Here is a 15,817-nt window from a genome sequence, read left to right as displayed (position 1 = left end):
GCCAGTTATGTTGATGAATGTGTATGCACCAAATTGGGATGATGTAATCTTTATGAGGGGGTTGCTGGCAGCGATCCCGGACTTGCCCACACACCAGTTGATTATGGAAGGAGATTTTAATTGTGTCCTAGAGCAGAGGGTAGATAGATCGAGCCCAAGGTCAATGATAAAGGAGCTGTGGATTTATGGAAAAGATGGGTATGGTGGACCCATGGCGCTTCCCAGGGGGAAGGAAGTGTTCCTTTTTTTTTGCATGTGTGCAGAGTATATTCCAGAAATGACTTTTTTATGGTGAGCCGAGACATTTTGGTCGGGATGGAGAGGGCAGAGTACGCGGGGAAAGTAATCCCGGACCGTGCGCCCCATTGTTTAGAGATTCGGTTTAGACTGGGACAGGAGAGAGGAGTGGAGGTTCAATTTGGGGATGTTGGGAGATAGAGGGCTTTGCACCAAAATGCAGGCTGTGATGAAAGATTATGTGGAATTGAACCAAACGGGGACTTGTCTGCAGTCATATTTTGGGAAGCACTAAAAGCGGTGCTCCAAGGGGAGATTATCTCGTTCAAGATACATGCGGATAGGGAAAGGAGGGAGGAATAGGAATGGCTAATGAACAAGATAGTGGAAGTAGTTAGGAAATACTCAAGGGTGCCCACCATGGAGGATTTAGCGAGGAGGAAAAATTAGAGGGGCAATTTAATAGATTGACAACCAGGAGGGCGGAAGGGCAGCTGCATAGGGTAAGAGGGGTGCAGCACGAATACAGGGAGAAGGCAAGTCGAACGTTAGCGCATCAGCTATGGAGGCAGGCCGCGTCCAGGAAAATATTGAAGAGGCAGGCGCGAGAGGAGCTCCTGGGGCTGGGGGAGATATCGGACAGTATAAGAGACATGAAATCGGGAAACGCCCCGGGGCTTGATGGCTACCTGGCGGAATTTTATAAGGAGTTTGCGACAGACCTGGCACATCTTTTGTGGGTGTTTAATGAGGCGTTAGAGAAGGAGGAGCTGCCGGAGATGATGTCGCAGGCAACGATCAGGTTAATGCCGAAAAAGGGAAAGGACACATTGGAATGTGGCCATATCGTTGTTAAATACAGACGTGAAAGTGCTGGCTAAATTGATGGCGGGAAGGATGGAAGGTTATGTCCCGGGGGTGGTTGCGGAGGACCAAACAGACTTCGTAAAGGGCAGGCAGCTTTCTAGCAATATAAGGAGGCTGTTAAATGCGATCATGACCCCGTCAGGAACTCTGGTACTGGACGTAGTGGTGTCCATGGACGCGGAGAAGGCATTCGACCAGGTGGAGTAGCGGTACCCGTTTGAGGACTTGGGAAGGTTTGGGCTTTGTCCAAAATTCGTAGCATGGGTGCGCCTGTTCTTCGTGGCACCGAGGGCAAGTGTGTGGGTCAACGTCATGGATTCACGGAACTTTGAAATACACAGGGGAACAAGGCAGGTGTCATGGGAATGTCACTTTAAAAATGTTTGTCTGCTCAAGTGGCTGCAGTGAAGTAAGTGTGGGTGGAGCCGAGCTCTGGCTCTGCTTTTTACTTTCGCTTTAGGCTGTTTACTACACGGTGTGTTAAGTTTTGTTATCAGAGAGAAGAGCTGCAGTGAAAGCCAGCAGATATGCATGGATCTCTCTCCAAGTTATTGTGTTCATTTGGATGATTTCAAAGTGATAACTGCTCTCAGTAGAGAATTTAAACCTGATCTCAGTGTCTAAAAGGGTTTTTTGTCTTCCAGATGTTGTTTGGGTATTTATTAAGGGTTATCTATAGAGTACTGTATTCTTTGGGGATTTATTGGTGTTGATAGTTGTAAAGATGTTTACTGTGGGTTTATAAAGTGTTAACTGGTGTCATAAATAAATATTGTTTTAATTTTAAAGTACTGTAGATTTCTGTTGCATTATACCTGCAGAGTAAGCCCGTGTGCTCCCCATAACACAATCTATTCAAAGTTGTGGGTCAGGTGAACTCCATGATCCACTTTAGGGTTCTCCAAGCCCTGGCCCATTACACAGGGGTGCCCACCATCAGCCAGCTGTTTGCGCTGGTTATGGAGCCTCTGGCAATGTCTCTTATGGGGTTGCAGAATGGCAAGGGATTAAGAGGGGACTGTAAAGTCACATTGGAAAGATGTAATTCCAAACCTAAAGGTCTGACAAAGCCGGGGGGGGGGGGGGGGGAGAGAAGGAAGAGGAAGGAGACAGGGAACAATATAGGGAAACCAGAGAGGGGGCGGGAGGGGTGGGGAGCAAGGGAATGATAGCCGGAAGGAGAGCGCAGGAAACGATAACAAACTTAGCAAATACAGTAACAGAGAGCAAGGAATATACAGGCAAAAGACGGGACGAACGGCCGAAGCGGAGGTGGACGCATGACGACAACGGCAGCAAAAACCTTCTGGGAGAAGCAATAACAACACCAACACCAGATCCATTCTCGTATTGCCCTCTCTGTATTGGACATAACTAATGTAATTGTTTTTCCGGCACCCAAATGTATATGTACCTCCCCATTTCCCGCCCCGCCCCACAAACAGGTGGCTACTTATTTGTTAAAAATAATATTGCTTCACTGTCCATGTGGAGTTTGCACATTCTCCCGTGTCTGCGTGGGTTTCACCCCCACAACCCAAAAGATGTGCAGGGTAGGTGGATTGGCCACGCTAAATTGCTCCTTAACTGGAAAAAATGAATTGGGTACTCTAAATTTAGAAAATACATAAATAAATAATATCGCTGTACAGAGTTGCTGTTGTTGAGCTAGTGCTCTCTTATATATATATATATATATATATATATATATATATATATATATTATATATATATATATTTTATTTTTTAATTCTGTGTATTTAACTGTAAATATATTTATTCAAAAACTCAATAAAAAACATTTATAAAAAATCTTTTTAGCAAGCAGTTGAATAAGAATTGCCACAATCTTAAGTGAATTACGTGAAATAATGTGCATTTGTGAATAATAGAAATTTCAGTTAGAAGTAGAAGGCTGGAGATAACGGTCGAGTCTACTAAGGCATAAATGAATACCAAGCAGGAATCAGTTTAAACATGACGAGAACCAAATATATCACTCCTCTAAGATTTGACAAGCATCAAAGCATTTTTTACCAATGCTTATCATTGAAACACCCTCTTGTTAGACATGATGGACACTAGATAAATACAATGGACAAACAAAATTAAATAAATGAGCAGAAGATATTACTTGAAGATAATAAAATGTAACCAGCACAGCTGTGAGAAAGGTAATAAATATCCTGAATCGCTAATATTTCTAGCTCTCAGAGCTGCTTCGGTAGATGTCAATGACTGAATGCAGGAGCCGAACAGGGATCGAAGCTACTGAGAACACCCACAGATAAAAAGAGAGATTGTCAAGGGGGCCACGAAGGTCCGAACAAATGGAACGGAAAATCCAGAAGCAAGATCTTTTTCACGTGTTGTAAAGACAGTGATGTTATCTTTTGAAGTAAAATAAAGTAATTTATAAATTAACCGTAACCTGAAACAGTGGTTATTACAAAACAATCGATAAGTCTACTATACTTTCTCAGCAAGGCGGGACCCAGGATCGAAGCTACTGAGTGGTAAGCAGATAAAACCTTCTTTGAAGATATAGATTATACCGGTGAGAACTTGAAACATTAGTTTGACCCGAAGCACCTACTTAAGTTTGCAAAGGAGTCAAGGAGTGAAAATCCTTATGCACCATTTAGAACATCTTATTTGACCTTTTTAGTTTAGGGGGAGATTTCTAATAACGCTGATTTAACTTCAGGATGAAGGGACATGGGGTGTCGCTCTACCCGGACGACCTACTATTGTTTGTTTCGGACCCGCTGGAGAGCATGGAGAAGACATGGGCTTGTTGGGAAGTTTGGGACGTTCTTGGGATACAAGTTAAATGTAGGGAAAAGCAAAGTGTTCCCAGTGAATGAGTTGCGTCGACGAGCCAATTTAGGGGGTGATGCCATTTAAGGTCGCCAGAGACAGAGTTAGATAACTGGGGATTCAGGTAGCGAGGGACTGGCCGATGCTTCACAAATGGAATTTAACAAAACTGTGGAGGAGGCTGGGGAGGATCTCAAGAGGTGGGACACGGTCCACTGGACTTTGGCAGGGAGGGTCCAAGTGGTGAAGATGAACATTCTGCTGAAGGTCCGGTTCATATTCCAGACACTCCCGATCTTTACACAAGAAATATGCTGACTTTCTACTTCCCTCAAATTTGCCGCCTCTCCCACTCCCCTACCTTCTAGCTTGCTGCCCCACCCTCTCACCAACCCTTCCTCTCCCAAACCCTTGCTGTGAACTATGACTCATGAAATTATGGAGAGAGGCAGGAAGTCATCTTCACGTTGCAGAGGTAAGCCAGAAGCCATGAGGGTCAGGGAGCAGAAGTAGTTCCAAAATTGGGCGACGCTACAGAAGACCCAACACAAAATGACAATAAAATCTAAATCCCACTGCTCACCACAAATAAAGACCCTATTAACTGAACAACGTTAAACTGGAACGACTTAAAATGCTGACTTACTATATTGACCTTCACAGCTATCTGCTCCTAGTGTCTTTCAATTTTACGTAGGTGGGCCTCTTGCTCCACCCAACCCCCGATGCAGGACATTTCACCTCCTTGTCACCTCCTTCTCCAAGACTACTAGTACAAAGTCCAAAAACCTTGCTCTCTCATGTTGTGCCATTCCTCACAATTGACCAGGATAAATTCACTTCCTGCATAACTATCAGCACCCACGACAGCTGGAGTGCTTTTCCCCTTTAAGAGGTGCAGGTTAGTTGTAAGTGGTTCTCTTAATTATGATTTGAGACCCCCAGCTGCTCCATGCAGCTAATGAACAGCACAGTTCTCATTAGGTACACACAAAAATCTAACGAGCAGACAGCTCAGATGCAGGTTAACCTCAAATTACAATCCCCACATCCATTTTCAGAAGTTATCAAATTTAGTAATCCAAGTTCTTTTTTCTGTCTCACCAGTCACAGAGTAACCCAAAAGGTCCTTTGCAGGGTGCTTACAAGTCAAACCCTTTTAAAAAATGAAATTGAAAGTATAACACAATTGAAATAATTGGCCACACTCTACAAAAATAAATGAGAAACTTTGTTGCTTTCTGTTGGTCTTTGTGCACAATCAACAACTTAATCACATCTCTACTTCCTGCCTGCTCCATATCAAAGATCAAGCACAAGGGTTCTCTCATTACCTCCATGCAGCTGCCTCGGCTATGTTTTACTTTTCATTTTGCTCCATGTCACTAGATCAAAGTCTTCAACTGCTCACCTTGATCTCCCAAATCTCTGCAGGTCCAATCACATCCCGATTAATGCCCTTTCTATCTCCAATTTACCAGATTTCACTCTAGATAAATTCTAAGTAATTCAAGACGATGCTATCCACATCTTGGCTTCTTAAAATTTAATTGAGCCATAACCCTTTACCTCACGACTCCACAAACTCTCTTTTGTTCTACACATTGATTTTAAAATCCAAGCTGACAAAATCACACTTGTGGCTTTGTCCCACAATATCTCTGCACACTCCAGATTCTCAAGTCCCAGTTTACAACCATCTTCTCATGCAAGCCTACAATACATCCATCCTCCACATTACAGTGACAGCACAGACTTCAGCCATCATGGTCATGTATCCTGAGATTCTCTTTCCAAACCTTTTCACATTGTTATATGATTATCTATTTTTTTCTTAAACTCTTCAGAATCTTGCAACATAATTTAGGTCACTTTCTAGATCTCCCTCTGCAAGATACGTTTAAAAAGATAATTTTGTGGCTAGTAAAGAGTATCCTATCATTTTCAATTTACAAACCTTGTCTTTGCATTTCAAATCTACAGATTCCATCGGTTTGCCTTGCTGTTGACCAAAGATCTCAAGCAGATTATCGTAGTTTGTGGTGAGAACCATTGTTCCCCGATCCATAAGCTGGAGAATAGCATGCAAGAGCATGGGATTTTGAATTTGACAGTTAAGATTATCAAATACTTCCATCAGGCAATCCTGGAAGAAATTTGGCTTTGTATCTCCAGTGCGCTGTAAAGAAAATAGAAAAGAATTAACACTGCAAGAAACTGAGTCAAAATACACCACATCAATGCCCACAAATGACAAATAGTTGCTTATTTTGTATGAGGAAGACAAGAATAAGAACGAAATTCCAAGAATTATCTTCAAGTATTTACTTTTAAAAGTTACAGGCACTTGCTCATCTAATTTTATATGGTAAAAATAGGGACACATAGTTGTGCCGATAAATACAGAAAGTCAGTTAATATGAAGTCAGTTAACATTAACTTAAATATTTGCTCTTTTTTTTGCAATATTGCTATGATCGATATCATAGAATTTACAGTGCAGAAGGAGGCCATTCGACCCATCGAGTCTGCACCGGCTCTTGGAAAGAGCACCCTACCCAAGGTGAACACCCCCACCCTATCCCCATAACCCAGTAACCCCACCCAACACTAAGGGCAAGTTTGGACACGAAGGGCAATTTATCATGGTCAATCCACCTAACCTGCACATCTTTGGACTGTGGGAGGAAACCGGAGGACCCGGAGGAAACCCACGCACACACGAGGAGGATGTGCAGACTCCGCACAGACAGTGACCCAAGCCGGAATCGAACCTGGGACCCTGGAGCCGCGAGGCCATTGTGCTACCCACAATGCTACCGTGCTTTGTTTGATTGCAAAACATCCTGCTTTGGTGTCATTATCAAATGCCAAGATTGTGTTCCCTATACCCAAGTTCAAATGGTGTGCACATATAGGAAGAACAAAACCAATCCAGCACTGATGAGTGTGGTACAGCACCTCCAACCCGTTGCCAGACTGAATCCCTACATCAGCCACCTCTTCAAACTTATCAAACATGAACAGACTCTAAAATCCTTATTTGCTGTCCTTGATTTACCATGCATCCCCTTGGCAGCAGTCCTCATAGTGGTCGTTACTTATCCTTTATATTTTACTTGCAGCTTGTACAAATCAAAATACTTCCTTAATTTTTTTGAAAATCAATCAATCTTATCCCCATTACCTCATGCAGTCCCATATGAGATTTAGAACACTTATTTTTGTTCATTAAGGCAATATTAACCTTTATAACAGCTTATATTTACATCGCACCTTTTATGTAATGAAACATCCCAAGGTGCTTCACAGGAGCATTAAAAAACAAAGTTACGACACCGAGGTACAGGAGAATAAGGTCTGATGACTACATTATCCGTCAGGTGAGTTTTAAGGAGTGCTTTAAAGGAGAAAAAGAAGGTAGAGAGGGGTAGGGAAGGCATTCCAGAGTCTGGAGCCTAGGTAACTGAAGGGATGGCCACCAAAGGAAAAGCAATTAATATCAGGAATGCACAGGAGGCCAGAATAGAAAGAGTGCAGACATCTCGGAGGGTTGTGGGGCTGGAGAAGATTACAGAGAGGTGTGAGGCCATGGAGAGTTTTGAAATTTTAAAATCAAGAAATTGCTTGACCAGGTGCCAACATGGATCAGCAGGGAAGGGCTGATAAATGAACAGGGCTTGTCACAAGTTTTGGATGACTTCAAGTTTACAGTGGCAGGAGTCAGTCAAGGGCACATTGGATTATTTGAGTCTAGAGGTAACAAAGGCTTGAATGTGGATTGCAGCAGCGGATGAGCTGGAACAGAGATAAATTCAGACAATGTTATGGAGGTGGAAACAGGTGGTCTTAGTGATGGCACAAATGAGGTTGGACTCTCATCTTCGGATCAAATGCGACACCAAGGTTGTGAACAGATAGGCTTAATCTTGGATAGTTCACAGGGGGAAGAGATGTTACGAGTTGGTAGCTATGGAAGAGTTTGGAGCAGGGACCAAAAACAATGGCTTCAGTCTTCCCACTATTTAATTGGAGGAAATATCTGCTCTTCCAGGATGTCGGATAAACGGTCCGATAATTTAGCAACAGTGGAAGAGCTGAGAGTTGTAGTTGTGAGGTAGAGCTGGTTGATGTCTGCGCATTTGTGAAAACTAATGTTCTGTCTCTGTATGATGTCATAGTCAGAGTTTTACAGCACAGAATGAGGCCCTTCAGCCAATCGTGTCTGCGCCAGCCATCAAGCACCTATTTACTCAAATCCCATTTTTCAGCATCTGGTCCGTAGACTTGTATGCTATGGCGTTTCAAATGCTCATCTGGATGCTTCTTAAATGTTGTGAGGGTTCCTGCCTCCGCCACCATTTCAGGCAGTGAGTTCCAGAATCCCCACCACCCTCTGGGTGAAAAGGTTTTTCCTCAAATCCCCTCACCTTAAATCTATACCCCCAGTTATTGACCCCTCTAGTTAGAGAAAATATTTCTCACCATCTACCTCCACTCAGCCTTCTCTGCTCTAAGGCAACAACCTCAGCCTATCCAGCCTCTCTGCATAGCTCAAACACTCCAGCCCAGGCAACCTCACAGTGAATGTCCTCTGCACCCTTTCTAGTGCAATCACACCCTTCCTATAGTGTGGTGACCAGAACTGTACACAGTACTCTACCCGAGCTTTTAATACAGCTCCATCATAACCTCCCTGCTCTTATATTCTACGCCTTGGCTAATGCAGGCAAGTATCCCATATGCCTATATGCCTTCTTAACCACCTTATCTACCGGTCCTGCTGCCTTCAGGGTTCTTTGGACATGCACTCCAAGGTCCCTCTGGTGTTCGGTACTTCTTTGCGTCCTACCGTTCATTGTGTATTTCCTTGCATTGAAAGTCCTTCCAAAATGCAACTACTCTCACTTTTCAGGGTTAAATTCCATTTGCCACTGTTCTGCCCATCCTACCAGCCCTACTATATTGTCCTGTAATCAAAGGCTTTCCACCTCACTATTTACCACACCACCAACTTTTGTGTCATCTGCAAACTTATTGATCATAACTCCCACATTTTTGTCATTGAGGGAAAGGACAGATCCGCAAGGGAGGCTAGAGGTAGAAGCAGGAAAAGTCAGTCCATGTGATTCTCTCACTACAATTAGAAAGGTAAGAATGGAACCAGTGAGAGCAGCTGGATGAGACTGAAGAGGCATTAGAGGAGGCTGGTCAATTGTGACAAAGGCAGGTCGAGAAGAACAAGGATGAAAAGTTTACCTTTGTTACAGTTGGAAAGCAAGTCATATGTGGCTTTAGTATGAACTGTTTTGGTACTGTGGTAGAAGCAGAAGCCTGATGGGAGGGATTCAAACATGGAGTTCTGGAGAAAATGGGAACAGATTTCAGAGGCAATAGCATGGTCAAGGACTCTACTATAGTTTTCAAAACATTAACATAGGGTGTGAAGTTTCCAAACTTTGAGTGATACTTTGTTTTAGTTATCTATATTTTTTTATAACGAGGTACACACCATTGGCTTCAGTGCCATATAAAGTGATGATCCAGGTAACTTTTGATTAACTACCGAATACAGATTGGATCACCATTACTGATCCACATTGTGCAACAATACTCATTTATCAACATTCAATAGTTTTTAGCACCAATGTGCATTGGCATATTTCAGTTGTTTTTTAAAAAATACGTTTATTGAAGTTTAATATAATAGCAAAAAGAGGGACTTCCGGTTGTGGCTATGCGGAGCTAAGCCGCACGTTCGGCAGCTCCCGCCAGGAACGGACTTTTGGGCTCTTTTTAGGGCCCCCACTTAATCGACGGTTCCCGACGTGGGAAGGTGTCAGCAGCAGATCCCCAGTGTTCTATGGTCTGGACCAGGAGTGGGGCTAGCAAAATAGCAGTGGCAGCGCTTAGGAAGAAGCGGGGGAAGAAAAACAAGATGGCGGCCGGCGGAGGCCTCGAGGAATGGAGGCAGTGGGCGCAGGAGCAGCAGGAGACTCTCCAGCGCTTTTGGGAGCTCAAAGTGGAGCTGCTAGACTCGCTGAAGGCTACAACGGACAAGCTGCGGGCGACGCTGACAGCCCAGGGGTGGCAATCCGGGAGCTCCGACAACAAGCCTCCGAAAGAGAGGATGAGGCCTCGGCCCTCGCGGTAAAGGTGGAGATGCATGAGGCGCTCCATAAGAAGTGGCAGGAGCGGTTCGAGGAGATGGAGAACCGGTCGAGGTGGTAAAATTTGCGGAACCTGGGCCTCACGGAGGGGCTGGAGGGGTCAGACCTGGGGGCCTATGTGGTCGTCTTGCTGAACTCGCTGATGGGAGCTGGGTCCTTCCAGGGGCCCCTGGAGCTGGAGGGGACCCACAGAATACTGGCCAGGAGGTCCAAGCCGAATGAGCCGCCACGGGCTGTGCTGGTGCGGTTCCACCGGTTCGTTGACCGAGAGTGCGTGCTTAGGTGGGCCAAGAAGGAGCGGAGTAGCAAGTGGGAGAACACGGTAGTGCGGATCTACCAGGACTGGAGTGCGGAGGTGGCTAAGCGGAGGGCCGGGTACAACCAGACGAAAGCGGTGCTCCACAGAAAGTGTGTGAAGTTTGGCATGTTACAGCCGGCGCCTCTGTGGGTCACCTACAAGGACCGGCACTTTTACTTTTGAGTTCCCGGAGGAGGCGTGGGCCTTTGTGCAGGCCGAGAAGCTGGACTCTAACTGAGGGTCGGGGGCGAGGGTTTGTCTCTAACTGTGTTAACTTTTGGTGGGGGGGGGGGGTTCTCTGTTTTATGCTGGTTGTGTGTTGTTTCTAGGACGGGTGGGGCACTGTCTTTTTGCGTGGGTTCGGTGGATGGGCTCGAGTCGGGGAGCTGGTGGTGGGGGCCGACAATGGGAGCTACCCTAGAGGAGGTGGGGTCGGGCAGGGGGAAAGCGCGGGCTTTTCTTTTTTTTTCCCCGCGCTGAGGGTGGATGGGGGCGGGGTTGGAGCTGTGAAGCACGGGCTTTTTTCCCGTGCGAGAGCGGGAGGGGGAAAAGGAGGGTCTGCTGATGGGCATGGGGGAGGAGAAGTAGCCCCACATTGGGAGGGGTCGGAGGTGTGGCGGGAGTCGCCAGGGTCAGCAGAAGTTAGCTGGCTCGCGGGAGTGCTATGGAGGGAGTAACGTGGCTGGGTCCTAGCCGGGGGGGGGGGGGGGGGGGGGGTTACCGGGTTGCTGCTAAAATGGCCAGGAAGGAGCTGGAGTATGCCGCCGTGGGGAACGGGCCGAACAGGGGGCCGCTGGCCTGGGGCGGGCAGGGGATGGGTTATGGCTAGTCGGCAGGGGAGGGGGGCAGGGAGCCCTCTGATCCGGCTGATAACTTGGAATGTGAGGGGGTTGAATGGGCCGGTCAAACGGGCCCGGGTGTTTACGCACCTGAAGGGGCTGAAGGCGGACGTGGCTATGCTCCAGGAGACGCACCTGAAGGTGGCGAACCAGCTTAGACTGAGGAAGGGATGGGTAGGCCAAGTGTTTCATTCAGGGATGGATGCAAAAAATCGGGGGCGGTGGCGATCCTGGTGGGAGGGTCAACAGGAGTATTACGGGATTTGTATGGGCGCATGGGACTCCGAGGGCGAGAAGGGTGTTTTTGGAGCGGGGCAGGGCGCTGCCCAACCTCTGTGGGTACTATTGGGCTGACAACGCAGCGATGGTGCGTAAGTGGAAGGGGCAGCATGGAAGAGGATGGAGATCGCGTCCTGTGTGGACACGAGCCTGGAGGCGCTGGTAACGGCAACGTTGCCGCTCCCTCCAACGAGGTATACCACAAGCCCGGTGGTGGCGGCTACCCTCAAAATCTGAGGGCAATGGAGGCGGCATGGGGGGAGGTGGGGGGCTCGACTGAGTCCCCGATACGGGGGAACCACTGGTTTGTTCCAGGAAGCATTGATGGCGGGTTTCTTAGCTGGCACAGGGTAGGTATTAGGAGGTCGAGGGATCTGTTTGTAGATGGGAGGTTTGCGAGCCTGGGTGAGTTAGAGGGGAAGTTTGGGCTCCCCCCGAGGAACATGTTTAGGTACATGCAGGTTAGGGCGTTTGCCAGGCGGCAGGTGGAGGGGTTCCCTCTGTTGCCCCCACGTGGGGTATAGGACAGGGTGCTCTCGGGGGTGTGGGTTGGAGGAGGGAGGATTTCAGACATGTACCACATAATGCAGGAGGTAGATGAGGCCTCAGTGGAGGAGCTGAAGGGTAAATGGGAAGAGGAGCTGGGGAAGGAGATTAAGGAGGGGACATTAGGGCCTCACGGTAGCATGGTGGTTAGCATCAATGCTTCACAGCTCCAGGGTCCCAGGTTCGATTCCCGGCTGGGTCACTGTCTGTGTGGAGTCTGCACGTCCTCCCTGTGTGTGCGTGGGTTTCCTCCGGGTGCTCCGGTTTCCTCCCACAGTCCAAAGATGTGCGGGTTAGGTGGATTGGCCATGCTAAATTGCCCGTAGTGTAAGGTTAATGGGGGGATTGTTGGGTTACGGGTATACGGGTTAAGTGGGTTTAAAGTAGGGTGATCATTGTTCGGCACAACATTGAGGGCCGAAGGGCCTGTTCTGTGCTGTACTGTTCTATGTTCTATGTTCTATGTTCTATGTTCTACATGGGCGGATGCCCTGGAAAGAGTGAATTCTTCCTCTTCTTGTGCGAGGTTTAGCCTCATACAGTTTATGGTGCTGCATAGGGCTCACATGACCGGGACGAGGATGAGCAGGTTCTTCGGGGGCGAAGACAGGTGTGCTAGGTGCTCGGGGTGCCCAGCGAACCATGCCCATATGTTCTGGGAATGCCCAGCGCTGGGGGTATTTTGGAAGGGGGTAGCAAACGCGGTGTCGAGGGTGGTAGGATCCAGGGTCGAGCCAGGCTGGGGGCTCGCTATATTTGGGGTAGCAGTGGAGCCGGGAATGCAGGAGGCGAAAGAGGCCGAGGATTTTGCTGCAGTGGAAGGATGCGAGGCCCCCAAGCGTGGAGGCCTGGATCAATGATATGGCTGGGTTCATCAAATTGGAGAGGGTGAAATTTGCCCTGAGGGGATCAGTACAGTGGTTTTTTTTAGGCGGTGGCAGCCTTTCGGCAGAACGGTAGGAAAATAGGCTGGCAACAGCAGCAACCCCGGGAGGGGGGTGGTTTCGGTGGAGGGGAGAAATGTATACATGTGTTTGTTGAATCTGCAGGGTGCTAATCTATTTCTTCTTTTTGTAGTTACTGGGGGGTGGGGTTTGGTTTTGGGGGTTTTAGTGTTTTTTTCTTTTTTGTTGTTAATACTGTTTTCTTGTTGATATTTTCTGTTCTTGATATTTTGTGAAAATCTCAATAAAAAAATGTTTTAAAAACATAAAAGCAAAAATGCAGGAATGCAAGAAATTACAAGCAAATATGAAGTAAAAACACATCATTAAACACTATGGGCTGAATTCTTCAGCCACGCCTGCCACAAGATCGCCACAGATGGGTCACGGACCATGTAAAGATCCATTAACCTCGGGCAGGAATTTGCAATCTCCAGGCAGGCACAGCCCAAGAATCCCGCTCTATAACAAAACCCCCTAACAGCTGAAAATGAAAATGAAATGAAAATCACTTATTGTCACAAGTAGGCTTCAAATGAAGTTACTGTGAAAAGCCCCTAGCCGCCACATTCCGGCGCCTGTTCGGGGAGGCTGGTACGGGAATTGAACTGTGCTGCTGGCCTGCCTTGGTCTGCTTTCAAAGCCAGTGATTTAGCCTGTGCTAAACCAGCCCCATATATAGTGTCTAGATCCTTAAAAAAAAGTAAATGGTTGCCATCTCAAGTAAAACCTCTCCACCAACCCCCGAATGATGAATTTGATTTTCTCTAAATGCAGGAATGACATTCAGTCGCTTAAGCAGGCAATGGCACTGGGCGGAATGGGAGACCTTCAACCGAGCAACATTAGCCTCCAAGCTATCAGTAAGGCAAAGGCAACAATGTCCATCCCTCCCCCAGAGTGAAACACCGGTGAATCCAAAATCCCAAATATGGTTGCCAGTGGACATGGGTTTAAATCTACCCAGATTATCTCCAACATAGCACAAAAAAAAGGAAGCCCAGAAGCTGACAAGTTTGGGGCAGGACCAAAACATGAGTGTGCAGTTAGTTGGGGCAAGTGAACAGCAATCACACATGCCCTCAACATTTTGAAAAAATCTACTCATCCCTGCCTTGGTCAAGTGTACTCTGTGTAACAACTTGAACTGAATTAGGCTCAACCGGCTACATGAGGATGTGGAGTTGATACTGTAATGGGCCTCCCTCCAATCCTCACAGTTAAGTATAGAACACCGCTCACTTTCCCATCTCGCCCTGACCACGTGCAAACTCCAACAGAGTCACCCACGACTGGAACCCGGGTCTCTGGCACTGCGAGGCAGAAGTGCTAAACACTATGCCACATGGTCCAGTGGATTTTATTCAAGACTTGCCAGAAACCCCAATGTAGATAATACATTTTCAAGTCAATAGATTGGGTATGAATAATCCAGTTTATTTTTTACTATCTATCCTATGTCCCTCATAATTTTGTCATGTGCTGGACAAGCCCAGAGGAGGAATGGGAGAAACTATGGCAAAGATGGAAATAAAAAGCAGTTCAGGTAGAATCTTTGGAGAAACAGATTTTACGTTTCAAGTTGATAACCATCTATCAGAACTGGGAAAAGACAGAAATGTAATAGGTTTTAAGCAAGTGAAAGAGGGAAGGGTGGAAAGAAACCAAAAGGGAAGTTCTGTGAGAGGGTGAAAGACAGCAGATATTAAATGACTTAAGAGCTGGTAGTGCAGGGCCAAAGGGAATGGTAATAAGACAAGTAAATAAACAACATTTATCTCTAGATGCGGTGTAAATGGCAGAATGAACCACTCCTGTCTGAAAGTAAAAACAAGGTGAAAATGAATGCAAAACCAAAATCTGCCAAGAGAATGGAAACAAAGTGGGGAGCAGATATGGTCTGAAATTGTCAGACTCAATGTTGTGTCCAGAAGGTTGTAGAGTGCTTAATTAAAAGTTGAGGTGCCGTTTCTCAAGCTTATGTTGAGCTTCATTGGAACACTGCAAGGGACAAAGAACAGAGAGGTCAGAGACAAGGTGGAGAATTTAAATGCCAGACCACTGAAGGTTTGGGAGCATGCTGTGGATTGAAAGGAGGTGTTCGACAAAGTAGTATTGCAATCGGTGTTTAGTCTCTCAATCGTAGAGCAGGCTGCATTTTGAGGAGTGAATACAGTATACCAAATTGAATGAAATACACATAAATCTCTTTCACCTGGAAGGAACGGTGGCGCTTTGGAGAGTGAGAAGAAAGGCTATAAAAAGGACAATGGCACCTTTTCCACACTTGCATGATAGCGTCCTAGGAAGGGAAGAGGAGTGTTAGAGTAATGAGGACAGGACCAAGATCCATTCGAAATGCTGAAAGGAGAGGGAAGGGAGATTGCTTTGATAATGTAATCAAGCTGGAAATGGTAGAAAATGATATCTGAACATGGAGGCTGGCAGAGTAGAAAGTGAGGACAAGGGAAACCTAACATCTTTCTGGGGAGCAGAAGGTTGAGAGCAGAAGGTTGAGAGCAGAAGTGTGGGAAATGGGATGTACACAGTTAATGACAATCATCGGTTGAGGAAAAGGAAGACACATCAGAACTATTGGTATGGAAGGTTGCACCTTCAGAACAGATGTTACAGAGATGGAGAAACAGAGAGAATGGAAGTGTCCTCAGAGGAACCATAATACGAGGAAAAGTAGTTGAGATAGTTGTGGGAGTCAATGGGCTTTATAATAAATACTGACGATATAATAAATAGAAGCGGTACGATGAAAAGAGTGGCTAAGAGATATGGTTCAGAGTTTTGGACAAAGGCACACAA

At 46.4% G+C, this 15,817-nt stretch overlaps 1 protein-coding gene across 4 annotated transcripts in view; it reads right to left on the bottom strand.

Annotated features, from left to right (window-relative positions):
• LOC119954912 (protein FAM118A-like) overlaps window positions 1-15,817 on the bottom strand; it is a 108,737-nt gene that overhangs the window by 52,521 nt on the left and 40,399 nt on the right. For all 4 annotated transcript variants that reach the window (XR_005458338.1, XR_005458339.1, XM_038780593.1 and 1 more), the window contains one exon: window positions 5,882-6,103. Coding sequence is in view for 2 of the 4 variants with exons in the window: in XM_038780593.1 (XP_038636521.1) it covers window positions 5,882-6,103 (222 nt within the window). In the remaining 2 variants the exon portion in view is untranslated. The remainder of the gene's footprint in view (window positions 1-5,881; window positions 6,104-15,817) is intronic.

The sequence above is a fragment of the Scyliorhinus canicula genome, chromosome 20 (assembly GCF_902713615.1).
Source record: "Scyliorhinus canicula chromosome 20, sScyCan1.1, whole genome shotgun sequence".
Taxonomy (NCBI): domain Eukaryota; kingdom Metazoa; phylum Chordata; class Chondrichthyes; order Carcharhiniformes; family Scyliorhinidae; genus Scyliorhinus; species Scyliorhinus canicula.
The sequence above is the reverse complement of the archived record's forward strand: the minus strand, read 5'-3'. Positions and strand labels throughout refer to the sequence as shown.